The sequence below is a fragment of the Watersipora subatra genome, chromosome 4 (assembly GCF_963576615.1).
Source record: "Watersipora subatra chromosome 4, tzWatSuba1.1, whole genome shotgun sequence".
In the NCBI taxonomy this organism is placed as follows: Eukaryota; Metazoa; Bryozoa; class Gymnolaemata; order Cheilostomatida; family Watersiporidae; genus Watersipora; species Watersipora subatra.
The window spans coordinates 41274079-41292118 of record NC_088711.1 but is presented as its reverse complement, the minus strand read 5'-3'; the positions used below and the strand labels follow the sequence as shown (position 1 = coordinate 41292118).

Below are 18040 nucleotides of genomic sequence, written 5' to 3'. Positions count from 1 at the left end.
GTTCACTTATACTGCTAGTTATTGCTTTAAAAGACTCCTGCAATTTATAGAAGGTTACGTGGTTGTTGTTATGCAAACCTTGTATTGTTCAGGTGTAATGTATTTGCAACTTTGTCATGTAGATGTATTTGCTTATGGCTTTCCGTTACTCGCGTCTCGCAGCAGCAGACTTGTCCTTGCATGATCTAGTAATCAGTAATATATAAGTTCAGACTAGTTAATATGCAGCTGCATTACGCTGTTGGGAGTACATGGCTTATCCTGATGGATAGTCTCTTTGTTATTATATTAGTATTATGACTTAGGTTAGTTAGCAACATCAGGCAATACTTCCTAGTGTCCTAAATAAAGTTGAACTATTTACATTTTTCATAGAAATGTCCATGTTCACCAAATGCTCACACTTCAATCAACTTCATGTAAATTTGATCTTATGCCAGTGTATATGTTTCCCTATCATCTTGCGACTTCTCCACTTCAAATGGGAGAGGTAGTTGACCAGGGCAGCGCTTCAAGGCAAACTTCCAAACACCAAAGCCTGATGCTCCAGTAGCATACCTATAACACAATAAACTTTCTTTGGTTTTGGAGTCAATTACAAAGCAATCTGGTTCAGAATAGCAACTTATCAACACGAATTTATGGTACTGTATATTTGGTGATTTGTCATGTGAGTCGTGATTTTTGGTCATTGTTGATAATAGAGCATTGTGATCCTGTTGAATGTAAAAAGTTCAATTATTTTCTCCATCACCTTTGAGATTCCACGGTCGCTTATCAATAAAAAATTGCGACAAGCAAAACTTACTAATTATCCACACGCAATTGGAGCAATACCTGCTTGCCAACAATCGAAACAACAAAGATAAATTATGAATTAAAAAAATGTTGCAGTCATAATTTACTGTAAGTAGGAAACTACTCAGAGAATTCATATACATAACCACATACATTGCACATACGAAGTAGCTTTGTGAGTTAAAGATGGACAAATGATAGAATCAGCTTGCTATTATGCATAAATGATAACACGTGCAGACAACACCAATCGTTAGATAACCATTAATTTTACTGAAATACTTTAATGTTCTGTAGTTCAGGGCCATGACGATTGCTCATATTGGTCAAGGTAGACTCACAGACACTGCTCATTTCAATTTTTGACTCACTAAGCAAGGATACTTGATAGTAATGCTGAAATTTTTTTCCTCCACTGGGGAGAGCTTAGCCGAGAACTTAAATCGATTCGGATTCATCAGCAGTGAGTGTTTCTATGATGTCGAATGGTACTTTCATGGCAAATCTCTTCGCACAAATTTAGCGAAGCAGAATGTCATCGAATTCGTTGAGAGTTTAAAATTTCCATGATTTCGAGAGAAACAACTTCGAACCCATTCTAAGCATGAAAATGTTGTGATTGTTCACAATTAAGAATGCTTGACAAACAAATATAATAAAGTAGGCTATATGCTAAAAAATCAACAGTAAATATTTAGCGCCCAAGACAAATACAAAGTTATACTCTCACATTTATGTATTAGCGCCTTTGGCGGGCTTAAATATGTCATTCTAGTAAAATTTATAGAGCTATCAAATGCATAGAATAGGCTGTTTATTCAAGAACAATTATTCATAGTTAAATTGAAATGGCCGATACTAAACAATGACCTTTGCTAGAAGAAAAAATAATATTTTAGCTTTGTGCGCCACAAGATTTCCCACTACATAGCTTCTGTTGGAACAGCTACAATGCTTTTTCTGACTATTTTATTGTGATAATTGGCTCCTCACTGAGCAACCCCTGGTAGGTGAGGTGATTCATAGAATGATGTTATTAATAGAAAAGACAACTCACAACAATATCTTAAAAGGCTTACTTGTTATCCTTATAGATCCTGCTTATTTTTTCATGCTTTGGAAGTTTGACAAATTTAACAAAATTGATCAACATATATATTTTTTTATATAGATAGTTTTAGATTAAAACAGATATTTTTCTATTTAAAAATAATCTGAAGTTATATAAAACCGAAAGGTTTGCTTGCACATAGCGTTTGGTATGCTTACCAGCATTTGGTGACTGTGTATAAACCATCATATCTGTAGCCTGTTTCTGGGGCAAAGATTGTAGGCAGTTTGTATCCCCTGATCACCCGCACAGGGTTTTGGGTCTTCACGCTCTGACTTAAAGCTAGGTTTCCTGTAACAAATATTCACCAGTTACTAGTATCTTCGAGTGTGTGAGAGAATTATCTATACCTGACCAACACTTCACAGGAAGAAGACTGTCAGCCCGGAATCAAGTACATGTATCCCCACCAATTATCCATATACATTTAACACAAATGTTAAAAGAACCCTGCAATTGAACATATGATGGACATGCCTAAAGAAGCTTGGAAAAACCTGTGTATCTGCATAAAGTGTTATTGGCATTAGACTAAGGGTAATCAACAAAATGATGTTTTGCACTACATGACAAAAACTAAAATGAAAGGACAGAAATCATGAACTTTCGAGTGAGTTGAACAAAAGTGCTTTAAAAGTTGGTAATCTAATAGTATAGTAGACGCTCCTATATCGTATACTTCCTATAGCATAAATTGCGCATAATGTAAATAACCTATGTAGTTTATGCTTCGTATTATGTATAAATTTCCATCTAATGCAAAGTGTCAAGTCGATGCAAATTCTCCAATTCGATTTGAATAACAAGTATTTCATAGTTGGCCATAAAAACATTGCTTTCTCTCTTGCTGCGCTTGAGAGAGAAAACGACATATACGATCATCTCTATTTAGGAATAATCAAATTGCTTGTAGTATGTATTATATATGAGACAGGTGAGAGTGTGTAGGATGTGTAGTAACAGAAAATTCATAAACTCAAAGATGCGATGATGAATGTAGTGTGTTAGGGTCACAAAACAGAAAATGATGTTTGTCATATGTGTGGAAGGATAAATACAACTATTCCGGGCATAGAACATATAATGATTACAATAAATTATAATAAAGAGGAATGTTATACATATGTAAAAGATTTGCTGAAAAAAACACCCAGTATCCAGCTTAAAGGTTGACTTGCAACAAAATTCACATTACAGTTATTTGGTATCAAAATATTCACCAAGTCTTACTCTGTCGTGTTGTAAGTGCCAAATATGTGGAAATGTGATTACAAGCTCTTAAAAGCTCTAAAACGAAAAGCCGCCGTAGATTGGAATCTCTTTATTTCGATGACGTAGCCACAAAATTTGGTTATCGTCTTGTCACGTATGTTCTCACGTGAATTGAAAGGCTAATACAAAGCTCAATAAAAAACTTATCGTAGTACTAGTTTATGACAAACACTTCGGGTTTTACCGAAGACCCCGTATCAAATATAGATGCTCGCTAAATACTTCGCAAATAGTTTTTGCAGCACTTTTCGATTATCACAGGTGACCAACTGGCTCTTCATGATTATCAAACAATGATATGTACTCCTTCGAGCTAGGTTAAAAAGTTTTACGATTTTTACGGTAAGTTATAAGATATCAGTGCTAAAAGTGACAGCATTACAATGACGATAAAACAGACGCGTAAGAGCAATAGACATACGTAGTTTTCTTGAATGCGTGAAGTATATTTGTGAAAATATTTCGACGAATAAGGTTGCAAGAAAGTGTAAACAGAAACCATCTCTCACAACTACATCACATTTGAGCCGTTTTGGAAAGGGAATCCAAACAACGGTGGTCTTGTGTGGCTGCGATTTTCTGTTCGTTTTTGAGCTTTTAAGAGCTTGTAATCACCTTTCCACATATTTTGCACCTACAACACAACAGAGTAAGACATGGTGAATCTTTTCATATCAAATAACGGTAATGTGAATTTTGTTGCAAGTCAACCTTTAAGAATCAAAATCTACAAATAATCACCTAGATTTAGACTCAGAACCAGAATTGCAGCTCCTCTTCAGTTTATATTAGATTATAAAGTAAACTTCAAGTCTTTTATAAGCCAACTGCACTAGTTTATGATTTCTTAATATGAAACTTAGGGACAAAACTTGAATACATATGTCTATCATAATTACCTAAAATAGAGTGAATTTTATTTTGAAAAACACCCGCAAACAGAAATGGCATTTGCACATCTTAGGAAATGTACGAACTCTTACAATGTTGCTTGCGATCTACTAACTGTTAATAGCTTGGAAATCTATTTTATTTACAGGTAGGCCTATTTACTGTATCTTAAAACTGATCAGTAATTTATTGGCCGTATTTCAATGGTAAGACAGATTACCTCGAGTGAGTGTCTGATCTTTAGACTGGGCAGCTGTGCGAAGATTCTTTGGATTAGCCCGTGTTCCTTTCAGGTCCCTGCCACCTTTACATAAGTAAGAACGTAACAACGTCACATTATAAAATATGTCGCCATGGCTTTACTGGTAACAACTTCAATTACTAGAATTGGTAGGGTCTTAACTGCTAACACTGTACTGGCAGAAGCTCTCTTATATTACATCTGTAATCAGCCCAGTGAAAAGCTACAGTAACGAAGTGAGCAACTGGGCTGACAATCACATATTTTGAGAACATCTCGACAAAATAGACCAGACAAATGAATCAGACAAAGTCGGACGACTCTATATAAATAATGTATTGTAAGCTTCATTGTTTATTAGATACATCATTTCATTTATTTTTATTTATTTTGCAACACCTAATGAAAGATAAAATGGCAATTTTCATTATTTCGGTTAATGTTATCAATCGGTTATTGTAATCATTTTTGGTGTTAGCAAAAATGATAACATTAAGTGGTCTAAAAACAATTATCTAAAAACCTTCACATAGTGTGAGCACTGAAATCAATGAATATCAACAACCTTCTCCCGTGTAGGTGAAGCAGTCACCGAGGTCCACGTTGTCTTCATAGCCACCTGAGAGAGCTATAGAGTAGGCTCCAGTTTCTGTGTTGCCATGGATACCAGCCACTGTTGGCCTGCAGGTAATTGTTAGTAATCAATTGCACCTACAGACGTCATAATTGCTCTTTCGCTTGATCTGAGCGTTTTAATGATGAGCAAGTTGTGTCGATTTTAATCTAGGAAACATCCTGGCAGTCAGATCACCTCAAACAACAAAATGCTCGCAAATGATAGAAAAACACTGATATTTAGTGATAAGTTTTACTAAAATTTTGTGTAAGTTCATCTTTAAAATGGAAAGTATGAACTATCAAATCTGATAGTTTGGACTGCCTGCCCCCCCTCCAAACTATCAAATCTGATAGTTTGGACTGCCGCTCAGTTTAGAAAGCTCTTCTTATAAGCTTACATGTAAAAACCTGTTATTTAAATAGCATGTCTGCAGCCACAAAATTTTAATCTTATCAAAAACCTTAGCTTTCTTAGCCTTGTAACTAAAAATCAATGAAACTGAAACTTAAATCACACAAAAGGAATGCTGAAATGATTTCTCCAAGGCTTTGCTGAACATACCTGTGTACACCATCACGGGAGCACTCCATCCTGGTCTCCCACCAGGTGCCTGGCACCACTCCCTCGATGCTCCCGTATACATTATCTTTTGGAACATACACCTTTCTGACCGGGGAAACATTTTCTTCGTTCTCAAACTCTTCCAGAGCAGCGTCTGTCGGATCCTGAACAACAATAACGCATCACATAACATTCAGATTGTCTTTCCTACAGCTATCATTTTTAGCTTATAGTTTTAAGAATTAAAAGGTCACTTAAGTCAAATGTTAAAGGTTGACTTGCAACAAAATTCACATTACAGCTATTTGGTATCAAAAGATTCACCATGTCTTACTCTGCTGTGTTGTAGGTGCAAAATATGTGGAAATGTGATTATAAGCTCTTAAAAGCTCAAAAACGAACAGTTAATCGCTGCCATCACGAAAACGCCGTAGGTTGGAATAAATTAACTTTTCTGACGTACTCGAACAATTTGGTTATTGTTTTGACAAGTGATGTTATCACGCGCATTGAAAGGCCAATAAAAGGCTCAATATAAAATGTCTCGTAGCACTATTTTATGACAAACACTTCGGGTTCTCCAGAAAAGATCGTATCAAATATAGATGCTCGCTACTTTACAGCTTTGTTTCGGCTTGGCCTAATCATCTAGTCGTAATCTGATCATGTGACCCATACTTCCTGTCAAACAGCGCGAATAATTTTTGCAGCATTTTTCAACTATCACAGGTGACCAACAGGCTCGTCATGTTTATCAGTGAATGATATCACTCTTTCGAGCTAATGTTAAAAATTAAACGAATTTTCACGGTAGGTTTTGAGATATCAGTGCTGAAAGTGACAGCATTACAATGATGATAAAATAGACGCGTAAAGACAATAAACATGGTTTTATTGAATGCGTGAAGTATATTTGTGAAAATATTTCGACGAATGAGGTTGCATGAAAGTGTAAACAGAAGCCATCTTGTTCAGCTACGTCTCATTAGAGCCGTTTTGGAAAGGGATTCTAATCTACAGCGTTTTCTTGATGGCTGCGGTTATCTGTTCGTTTTTTAGCTTTCAAGAGGTTGTAGTCCCATTTTCACATAGTTTGCACCTACAACACATCAGAGTAAGACATGGTGAATCTTTTGATACCAAATAACTGTAATGTGAATTTTGTTGCAAGTCAACCTTTAAAAGATTTTATCAGAAAGTATAGATATTTTTCTATACTGGTTATAGAAAAACTGGTTATATCTACTCTGGAGCAATTATTCTTATACAAATGTATCATAGTTTTCCATTTGATACTTTGTTTGTTGTTTTAGGTGATCTGACTGCCAGGATGTTTCAAGATTAAACTCAACCAAAGGTTACCACAGTTAAAACGCTTAAAAAAATTACTTCTCCAAAATGACGTCAATGGTTGCGCTTCCTGTTTGTCCCTCTAGTTATGACATCGGCTATTGCAATAGATGAAGGAGTTCGCACCTGAGTAAAACATAGAAGAGTATAGACAATCATGTAAACATCGGTTTATATAAGCCTCACTTCTGGTGGCGGCGTACGTTCAGAAAATTTACATACACTTGCATTGAGCTGAATTTTTTTTACACTTTTTGAAGCTTAGAACCAGTGCTAAAAAATAAATATTGACTGGAGGACTTTTATATTAGTCTAAACTAACAAAGAAGTTTAAATTCTAATAATAATAATTAAAAAATTAATTATTCAAAAAACGGATTTTACCCTTTAATCGATAGATAATTTTAGAGTTTTTTTTAAACGTTTAGGAAAGGAAAACTTTTAATATATGGGAATCACCAACAAAGTAAAAAATGGAGAAGTAGAATCGTTGTAGTTAAGTAACCTTAGCTACTTTTTGAAGTGGGTTTTTTGGAAGGTGAAAATTAGTGTCTCAGTAATATGTTATCAATTGGAAGCGTAGCATTTCAGCCGCCACTGCTAATTAGCTATGATGTCATTGTCTAAACTCTTATAATCTTAAACTCAGGTTAGCACAACAGTGAACTATTTACGTTTAAAAAGACGGAACGGGTCCAAACGAAAACAACAATCATAACACAACTGTCTGAGCAAACGATGCAAATATTTTATTTTTAAAAGTGTTACTTTTTGGTTCTGCATGTATTATTGATATGGTTTGTTTACGTTACTTGTTTTTTAATATATATTTGTATCATTTGACAGATTATTACTATATATATCATAAACTTGCAGACTTATAGCATATCATTTGACAGCATCATTGCGGTTATCTAAACTTGGCTTACAATAGATCAACGTTCTTAATTTCTTTTTATTGCACATAAAAAGCCAGTTTTGGCTGCAAGCATATCAATGAGTGCAATGAGCTTTTATGCAACAATGTGAAATATAGTTATAAAATATATATATCCCTTCAAATTTAGAATTTTAAAAAATAGAAAGCTCCAATAAAGTGCAATGCAGGCTACAAAATTACTGTGAGTTAATTGCAGGCAGCAGATATCAACTTGTAGAGATATTACTCCGCTTCCCAATTCATATTTAATTAGATATCTATGACAAGTTGAAGATAAGTTAGCAGATCTCTTGTATCCAAAAAAGTTAATGTAGCTCTCCCGAAGGAGAATGCAAAATATACACGACATTCGCTTCGTCCGTAAAAGAGTTAAAGTTATCTTCCAAAAAATTTGACGAGCGATTTAAACAATAGGCCTACAACGCCACCATTTAGTTGGCCGCCACTCTAGGGAAAGGGTTGAAAAAAGAGTGCAATGGCCTTCAAATACAGGTTTTACAACGCTAACTGTATCCTGCTAATATGTTATAATCTGAGTAGTTCTTTGTTTACCTCGGTCTCATACTTCGACATACAGTGCACCCTCAGGTAGCCCGTCTTGACCAACTGTTGTTTTTGCGGAGTTGTCCTCCGGTGAGCGGAGTGAGCAAAACAACAGCTTGTCACAGTACGCACGGCACCTGATACATCAGCTGCACTGAAAGGGAGTTGTTCTCTTCTGTCTATGCGGCTTGGCTGCAATGTTATGTCGGTCGCTCCATTGGTAATCATAACGAAGTTAGCCCAAAAATTTATGTAGAAAAAAATGAGATAAAAACGTTTAACCGGAGACCAGTCTCTGCGGTAAACTTAGTGGAATATAAGAACTTAGGCAACAACAGCAACTAAACATGTTGTTATTTGTCCGCTCAGTCAGTTTGATTTGTATTTTTGTATCAGTCGGTCTTAATTATTCTCATTGATTTTATTTTCAATTTATTTTATTCTTATTCTATTAAAGTTTAAAACAGAGACTGGTTTCTGGTTAAACACTTTCATCTTTTTTTCTACATAAATTTTTGGGCTAAATCCGTTAAGATTACCCATGGAGCGACTGACATAACATTGCAGCGAACAACTCCCTTTCAGTGCAGATGATGCATCAGGTGCCGTGCGTATTGTGACAAGCTGTTGTTTTGCACGCTCCACTCGATGGAGGACAACTCCGCAAAAACAACAGTTTGTCAAGACAGGCTAACCCTTAGGATACAATTACCCTGATATACGATTTTTTCATCTTACGAAGTTGAACATGGTGAGGTTTTCACCTCATCATATGACTTTTATTTCACCACACGAATTCAAGAAAACTTTCGCCCTAGTTCAAATTTGGCATTCAGTGTGCTTATTGCGCACGTCGAAATAACAAAGACGCCGAAAACATTTTCACAACCTTTAGAAGAGACACGACGACCGATTTCTCTCAAGTCAGCATTCCACATAGGAAACTTTGTGAAAAGTACATAAGCAAGAGCAAATATTCATTTTTAGCATGATACTCCTTTTTACTATAAACTTTTATTCAGCATATGTGTGTAACTACAAGTATCTATATTTAATTTGTTAGCTAGGAAATTTGGGACCGATACAAACGTTACAAGATGAAGGAAAAATGATTTTCTCGTCAACAAAGTTGGAGGTCATAAATAAATAGGAAGAAGACACCCATATTGTTAATATTGCCAAGGGATATGGTCGCAACAAATCAACAATTGTAATTATTATTAAAAACAAGAACTCCATTAAAGCAAGCACAAAAAGGAGCTTACGGCTAACGACTTGAAAGAGTTGGAGGTCATGCTCGGGATCAGAATTCGAGAGGGGCAACAATTTAATGGTGTAGTAAAGTAGATAAAACAGAAAAACCTACATCGGCAGAAAAATTTCAAGTGTTTAATTTACTGGTGTGGACTGCTACATAAAAACAATACTGTAAAATGCATGTCTAAATGTATATCATTATTTATCTTCTTTGTGTGGCATGTTTTTCATGTTTTATTCATTTCATTTTGTTTTATTTTGTTTGATTTATTTCATTTTAATTTTGTATTTATTTTCTTGTTTAACCATGTCTTTGCAGGCAGGCCTGTTTTCTACTACGTAAATACAAACCATCATATGTACGTAACTAATATATACGTAACTAGCTACTCAAGATAGTTGACGCATCCACATTCCTTTCTAGAACTTGCTAAAGCCCTGTCCTCTAGGGAATAAATACGTACAAACTTCTGTATGTATGGTTACATTGATTCTTACGCACATGTCATACAAGACAAAATATTGTACAACCTTCTCTGGATCCTTTTACAAGCATTAGCTAGCTAGCAATTTTCTGCAATGCACCAGCATTTACAGTGCAGCAGCGAGCATCATCTTTAATAAGTGATGAATTAGGCTACCTTCTACATTGCACCGCGTTAGTTTACTTTCTTAGAGCACTCTCTGCGCCAGTAGGAAAGCTGTGTCTTCTTGGCCATTTCTGATTTTCCGGACCCAAAAGTGGTAAACTTTCTTTTAAAACTAGTAGAAAATTGGACAGAATTAGGCAACTTCTTTTAGCCTGCTAAAAAAATCCCATTTCATTATGCATTAAATTCACTTTTAAAAAAGGAACAGTAACATAATTAGCATTGATATGTCTTTGCCTCTTCTCTGCTCTACTCGCTACATGTACCAGCTCAAGTCACGTTACTCCAAAGGTATGTACATCCTATACAGTAAATAGAATTTCCTTTTTCTTTTCGATAGCCATTAAATGGACAATTGTGTGAGAAGCCGCTTTCGATAACTGCATTGCTCAGCCTTTCTTGTGGAATTAGGTTGAAAAAGGTTTTAACCAGACACGCTAAATGTGATAGTAAAAGTGAAGACAGAAACTGATAAAGGATAAAACTTTTGTGATAAAGAGTTGAAATTCAGTAAAATAGTTAAAAGTACATACTAAAACTTAAATTTAAGTGTGAGTTTAGTAAGATAAACTTATTTGAAGTAAATTCAAAGTTCATGTTATGCGTGTGTCTTGAAGGTAAGAACTCCTTACCGTACGTACTGCATTTGGTGCACACACTATAATGTTGCATTCTATTGCAGATCATAACCATTAAGATACACTAAATACAACACAATTACTGTAGGTAACTATAATTATTAAAGTTAACATACTATTTTGTTACTAATTTTCAGTATACATGTATATGTAAACATTAACATCGCTTAGCCCGTAAAAGGGTTGAATCTATCTTGCCAAAATTCTGATGAGCTAATCAGAAAATACAGCACCACCCTCTATTTAACGTCACCTCTAATAAAACGCCACTGTGTGGGAATGGTTGAAAAATACAGCGCCAGGTCGCTTAAATAGAGGTTTTAGGTGTCCTTGCAAAATCTGAAAGTTTAATTATTAATATTTGACTGTTTCTAAGATATGTCAAGCAAAAATACTCTATAATGCTATCTCAAAACTCATAGCTTAAAGTCCCCAGAAACCTGAAAAGCATTGAAAAATACTTAATAGGTGAACACTGTGTCATACATACAATTCCATGAAGCCTAGCCGATTTCCTCCTTTTTAAAGGTTTCTGCTCGAACTCATCGTCAGTTACAGGGCTAGATGGCTTGGACAATAGCCTCTTTTGTGGTTTCTTTAAAACTGGTTTTTGTTGAGCACAGAGTTGTGTAGAAGTTCTTTTGCCAATGTATTGTTTTAAGTACTGTAACAAGTGAAGGAATCAAGTAGATGCTTGGATTATAATATAGTAATAATAAGCCAAAATAAAATCGATATAAATTGATTTTAAAGAACAAAAACTAAACAAAACCAAGATTTTGCACACATCGATGCTCAGTTGTTTTAGGCAGCACTGAACATACAAAAAGAAACCGTTATTGTTCTTATAACAAATATTGTAAGCTTTTCACACACGATTTGAAGCTTGAACACTAACAGGGTTCAACAGGCCCAGCTCGGACAAAACTCTCTTGTTGTCTTCGATGTTTTGCAACCGTCGTTTTTCGTAGTCTGAGGTGTTGGGTGCCATTAAAAATTGTTCCGGAGTTCCCCTTCTTAATAACCGCGTAACAACTCAACGCACGTGCTCTTTTAAGCGCCTTAACAGAGTTCTAATGATATTGCGCAAACAGCCTTGTGACACTAACTTCTCTGTTATCGTCATTGCAGAAACTCCTCTATGTCAAAACAGCTATTCCACCAATTTTCACTTATAATAGCAAGTTCTAAATATAAATACTGTAGCGGAAAAGTTTGCAAAACGCTACGCATTGACTAATGCTGGAATTATGCTCTTTGCTCACAAGTTTGCTCGACGTTTTACAGCTTGAAATTTCCACTTGTTGTTTGTCTATCAAAATGTTTTGCAGTTATGGGTGCTGCTTGTGTTTTGCATGTAGCACTCATGATGTAATCAAACGCCAATTAAAAAACGTAAAGTATGGCAAGCAGAAAAAAGTTGAAGAAAACCAGATTGAATTTAGACAGTGTCAGTTGTATGAATCAAAATTTATTATTTGTTTATTTTACTGTGATTTTTTAACCACTGTTTATTGCTGGCTACCGCAGCGTGCCATGCAATGCTATGGAGTTGGTTATCGCGTTATTGAGATCTACGGTTTCACAATACACTTATTTCGCGTAGTACATAGTGATTTGGACTGAGACAAATTATACATATTCTTAATTATTCTTTCTTTCTGTTGTCATTATTTGTTTAGCCATTATCTAATCATGTGTTGAGGGCGGGGCCTGTTTTTCATTACAAACTCTTGTACCCAGCTATTCCCCTTAACCTGGTTGAACTTGCTAAGGCCTGCCCTCTTAAATATAAATAATCTGTCTGTATGGATATGTTCATATTTGTACACAATACAAAACATACTGCAACCTTCACTGGATCTATCTGCGAACATCGACTAGCTCGACTTCACCCGCATTGCACCAGCATACACATTGCACCAGCACACGCACACACACACGCAAACACACAAACACACACAAACACACACACACATTGCACCAGTCTACACGTTGCACCAGCAAACACAAGTGCACCAACAAGCATCATCTTCAATTAAAAGTTAGGCTGTTAATCTCTCAGATTGCACCAGCATCACAGTGCACCAGCAGAACAGTTGCATCTCTCTGGTCATTTCCACTTGTTAGGACCCAAAGGAAGTGGTATTTTTCCCTCACTGAAGCAGCAAGCAGTTAGGAGTTGCTATTCCTTTAAAACAGAAGGCCAGGGATCAGACAACCCCTTTCAGCCTGCTAACCTAAATCCACTTCAATAGCATAAAAATTACTTTCTGTCGTGATCAGATTTTTTAAAAGGTACCTATTTTTGTTACAATCATATTTCAGAAATAGATTAGGCTGAAAGGCTTACACCCATCCTTCCTCCATTGTCTGTCACTTTGTTTTAGTAGCACTGCTAGTTCTTGGTTTTTAGAACAATGTTCTTGTCCCTGTAATGGGCATGCTAAAAACATAATACATGTGTTGAAAAATCTAAATGAGAATGTTAAAACAAACCATAAACTGCTAGGACTCATCTTGACTCACTACAGAAGGATACACTGCATTCAGTTTAACTGAGTGCAAGAGAATATTTGCTTATTGTGGAAGCTTGAAGCTTCCACGGTCAAAGATAAGTTGTATAATTGATTTACTATTGCGTTAGATTTAAGACAGATTCATTATGTTATCAAAATGGCAAATCTGCTTCAGTTGTTACCAATATCAAGATGCAACATGATGCTGTTTTCCACCTCAGACTAAATTAATTAAACGAACAGCAAAAGGACAAGATTCTCGACACTGTAATCAACCAAGCAGTGTCAAGTTGTTGGTCATATGTGTCATGTATTCCGAGTTGTCAACACACGATAATAAAAAGCTAATGTCAATATTGAGCTCATTGTAGTTTGTTCTTGACTTGCTAATAAAGAATATAAGTAAAGCTATACAATTAATCTTTGCTGAACTGAACTACCTGCCATTCGGAGTTGAACATCGCAATATGCATCTGGATTGGAAATCTTATTTCAAATCATATTTTTTTATTCAACTTCAATGCACACATTACTGAGAAAACCAACAAAGCTTTCAAGGTTCTTGGATGCATCAAACACACTCTAGATGATGCACCATCACAGTCTAAACAACTTGCTTATACAGCTTTGTGTCGTCCTGTGCTGGAATATGCTTGTACAGTATGGGATCCAAGTGACAGACAAACAGTACATAACTTGGAAATAGTTCAAAACCGAGCAACATGATTCATAGCCAATCTTAAAGGTAGAGATAGTGTCAACAATGCCCGTGAAAAGCTAGGTTCATAATAGCTTTACTGATGAAGATCCTATCACATGAAAGTAAGCATAATGTTATAGCTTCTGCTTATGATGAGCTTACTACTGACAGAAAAGATACTGCCATAATCACAAATGCTGCTGCCCGTAGTGAACCAACATCAATATATGCCATGACTCGCCTCTTTCATAACAGTTTCTTACCCAAAACCGTTAGAGACTTGGACTTAAATCTCAGACTGGAACATAACTCAGCTTAATGCTGGAATCTAAGTGAACCAAAAGCTTAACTAAAGTTACTTCTGAGGCACTTTCTCAAGGCCCCGTGGGCTAATTACAAGTGTACTATTACTATCGAGTAAGTAACTTATTGTAACAGTTTATTTTAGCCTACCATCAAAGTTAATCTTCATGTCATCATTAAAACTAAGAATTGTAATGAAACTTATACATGAAAAACAGTCAGACATACATACATAAGTGTCTAAATAGCTTATTGTGCCACCCTCTACAGTGAGTTGATAAGACCTTATAGCATTTGTAATGTATGAATTTCAGCTTACAATATGCATAAGAATGGGCCTTGCATGACTCATTACTGAAACAAACATGAAGTACGCGAGACATCTTACATGTAGATTTATACAGTCTTGTTGGCATATTAAAATAATATAAATGTTGCTTTTTTGAGTTGTTAATGAGCAATTCGATAATGATGCAATTAGTCTATTCACTTCTCAGTGTTAAGATCTTTCTGCTATAAGTCAATCACAAGCGCATTAAATAGATGTAACTTGTGATGAAGCAATCAGTTCTCTTTTTGTTCTCTGAAATAACTAAATGTGATTTTTTAATGTTTTTGGACCTTGACAAACTTCCCTACTTACTGCTTCTGAGTTCTATTACTATAACTGAACTTCCATATTGCTATGGCTTATGTTAGCAGTCAAGGCTGTTCAGTTGTCGGATGTACCTGCTGCGTATATCTATATATGTATTTCTCAAAGTATGTCCGTATGTGTATTCTAGGTTTGATTGTCCGGCTATAGCAATTATTAGAATAGTTGTAGCTGGACAACAATGCAGGCGCAAAGTCATGGCTTACCGCCATTAGAAGCCTATCTTATTAAGCAGCTTACTAGAATTTTCCATTGGCAGTGTAACTGGCTAACAGCTTGAAAGTTACAGTTGTTTGACAAAGTTTTGAAACCTTTACAGTTGTTTTTATTTTTCTCTTAATTTATTTCAACTACACAAAACACTTCTCTCACAATATGTAATTTGAAAGTTAAAATGGCAAATGTTGTTATATATGTTAAGTACTAATCAATTTTTTGTCCAAAGCCTTTTTTATTACCCAGGCAACACCGGGTAGCACAGCTAGTCATGAATAAAGTTGAAACTCTGTCATTAGTCACTAGTCATTGTCCTTTAGGAAAGCCTGTGATCCAAATGTGGTTCATAAAGAGGTACCAATCTGACATTCCTAGAAGAAATTCCATTAATTATAATAACATATTGGATATTCTGATTCATATATTCTGCTGGAGTATTAGTTGTTTGGCTATTTTAAAATTACAATAAAATACGTTAAATACTCATATATTTAGTTGGGTGTGTATATATCCATTCTTTGATAAACTTACAATGATTGATCTATTTAGATTTATAAATAGAAAAAGAACCTTTGGTTGTTGGTTTTGTTATATTAACTACAGGTAGTTCAATGGAGAATATTTGCATCTGTTTACCAGCTTAGCATAGGTGATTTCCAGCCTCCTTGTTATCATTAGGCCTTACTTGGAAAAGTATCACGATTATTGATTTTTATTTGCTTGTGTAGCATTTTTAATTGGTTATTCACTAGTTACAAATCTCTGTAATTATTATGTATTTTTAGTGGGTGAGAGAAAACTTTCTACCTACATGACCTACCTTACATGAACACAGAGTGAACTACGAACATTGTTTTGTATTTAATGTCAGTCATGACTCGTGAAATTTCATTTTGAGCATTTTATTACCAGAGCTCGAAATGTTAGTAATTATTTACTTTATACTTTAAGATGTATTGTGAATTAAATTCATGTAATACTCTTTGTAAGACATTCAGCAAATGCTGAAGAAATTATCTCAGCTGTCAGAAAAGCTGTATTTTCCAGCGCTCTGCAAGTGTTTCTTGCTCTGTACAAGTAGCAGAGTATTATAAGTTTATACATACACATTGCGAGGTAGGATATGTTGTGCTGAGCAAGCTCACATTATTAGTCACATAATCTACTCAATAAATATAATTTAACATACAGTATTAATTTTCCATGATTCTGATAGCTATAAACGTCAGACTGCCAAACCTCAGGTTATTTACTCATGAAGTGATTTATACGGTTGAAGGCCTTGAAAAGTTTTATCAGGTTTAGTTGCGAATGGCCTGATACGGTTCAACGTGTATGTACAAAAAACTATACAAATGAAATTTCCAAGTTATGAAATGCCTTTCCGTATAAACTTTGCAAGACCGTAGAACTTATGAAAGACGTTTCTAAATACCAAAGTTTTTCCATATTTTGACCAGTTTGGTTGAAAAGCAAGACAAAAATAAAAAAACAAAAGCCATTACAATTTCATCGTGTTTGTTCATTTTGATTTTACTTTGAATGTTTTGAATTCCACTTATTTTTTTAAAATGTTTAATCTGAGCAAACCAAAACCATGACAACAATACACACCCACTTTTTCTAATCGAAGTTCTTCCACTCCCCATAGTCTTCTCTTAAGCTCGTTTAGACAGCCAAAGGTAAACAAACGTACATACCGTTTGTAGTTTTTATTCATTATTTCTCTGTTCTTCTTTCCATATGTCTTTTTCTATTTGTTATGCAGTAGTATAACTCTAACATGTATTTGTTACAGATTTTAACCGTTTATCTAAATTCATTTGTATTTATAAATTTAAATGTTGCTTTGTTGGTATGTCATATGTCCAGTTATAGTGATACAATACACAATATACCATACTCCTTCGCACTGGCATTGAAGCAATATCAAGAATAAGCAGTCAAAAACAACCATCTCGTTCTTGGCTGTCTTTGTTTTGACAGCAACAAAATTTGCCATCCCGAAGGAGCCATTTGTGATCACCAAAAGACTTCGTCCTGACGGCATCAGCCATCAAGGATTTCAACATAGTATTAGCTACATTAAATGTGCCAGCAACGATGTGCAGTATTGTCATGTGACTGAATCATCTTTGGTAGAGAGGTATCAAACATTTTAGGTTAAATTCCACTACAACCATTCATTTTACTCAATTGTTTCCAGCGTGACATTCAATGCTAAGTGTGGGTACTTATTGCTAGCTACTAACACAGAATAGACAGTTACTGTTCACTTTTGTGCTAGTTTGCCCATTCTAAGGCAAGTGATTTCTCTTTTGTCTTTCTGCCGCTGACTGTCTTGTGGCCGCTGACACCTACTTGTACCGGTCTACATCTAACCAAACTGTTCTGATATTTCAAAAATTGTTCCTCTTTTTACTGTTTAATTAGGCAGATAGCTTTTTGCTTGACCCTTTTGCATTCACAGAGCGAACATCTGGCTAGCTGCTTATCTTGGTGTCCGGTGTTCTTTTTAGCTACCCACTTTTGAGTCTCTCAGTAATCTCTCTTGTCTTCATTTACATTTTTTTCATTTGGTTGATTGCCATGCAAAGAGCTATCAGCTTGTTGGCGCCTGCCAATTGGTTCAAACAGTCACGTTTGTGCTAAAACACATTTACGACCTACACAACTACACTTTACTCGTCATTGTTCAACTCCAGGTAATCGCTGAGAAAAACGCAGTATTTTCCAATCTCTATGGCGCACGATATACCTATAGGCTTCAGGCTGT

At 35.4% G+C, this 18040-nt stretch overlaps 1 protein-coding gene across 1 annotated transcript; it reads right to left on the bottom strand.

Moving 5' to 3' along the window:
* Nucleotides 1-418: 418 nt before the first annotated feature.
* Nucleotides 419-11898, bottom strand: LOC137393367 (uncharacterized). The gene is made up of 7 exons (XM_068079892.1): nt 11770-11898; nt 11362-11535; nt 5494-5657; nt 4879-4994; nt 4293-4376; nt 2068-2200; nt 419-558 (listed from the first exon to the last, which is right to left on the bottom strand). The coding sequence occupies exons 1-7, from the start codon at nt 11860-11862 to the stop codon at nt 432-434; spliced, it is 891 nt and encodes a 296-aa protein (XP_067935993.1). The 5' UTR covers nt 11863-11898; the 3' UTR covers nt 419-431.
* Nucleotides 11899-18040: the final 6142 nt, after the last annotated feature.

Coding starts and splice junctions, on each gene's coding strand:
- LOC137393367 (XM_068079892.1), bottom strand. CDS start 11,862: ATGGCACCCAACACCTCAGACTACGAAAAACGACGGTTGCAAAACATC. Junction 5,658..11,361: donor CGGCTAGGCTTCATGGAATT/GTATGTATGACA, acceptor ATTGTTGTTCAG/GATCCGACAGACGCTGCTCT. Junction 559..2,067: donor TACACAGTCACCAAATGCTG/GTAAGCATACCA, acceptor ATTGTGTTATAG/GTATGCTACTGGAGCATCAG.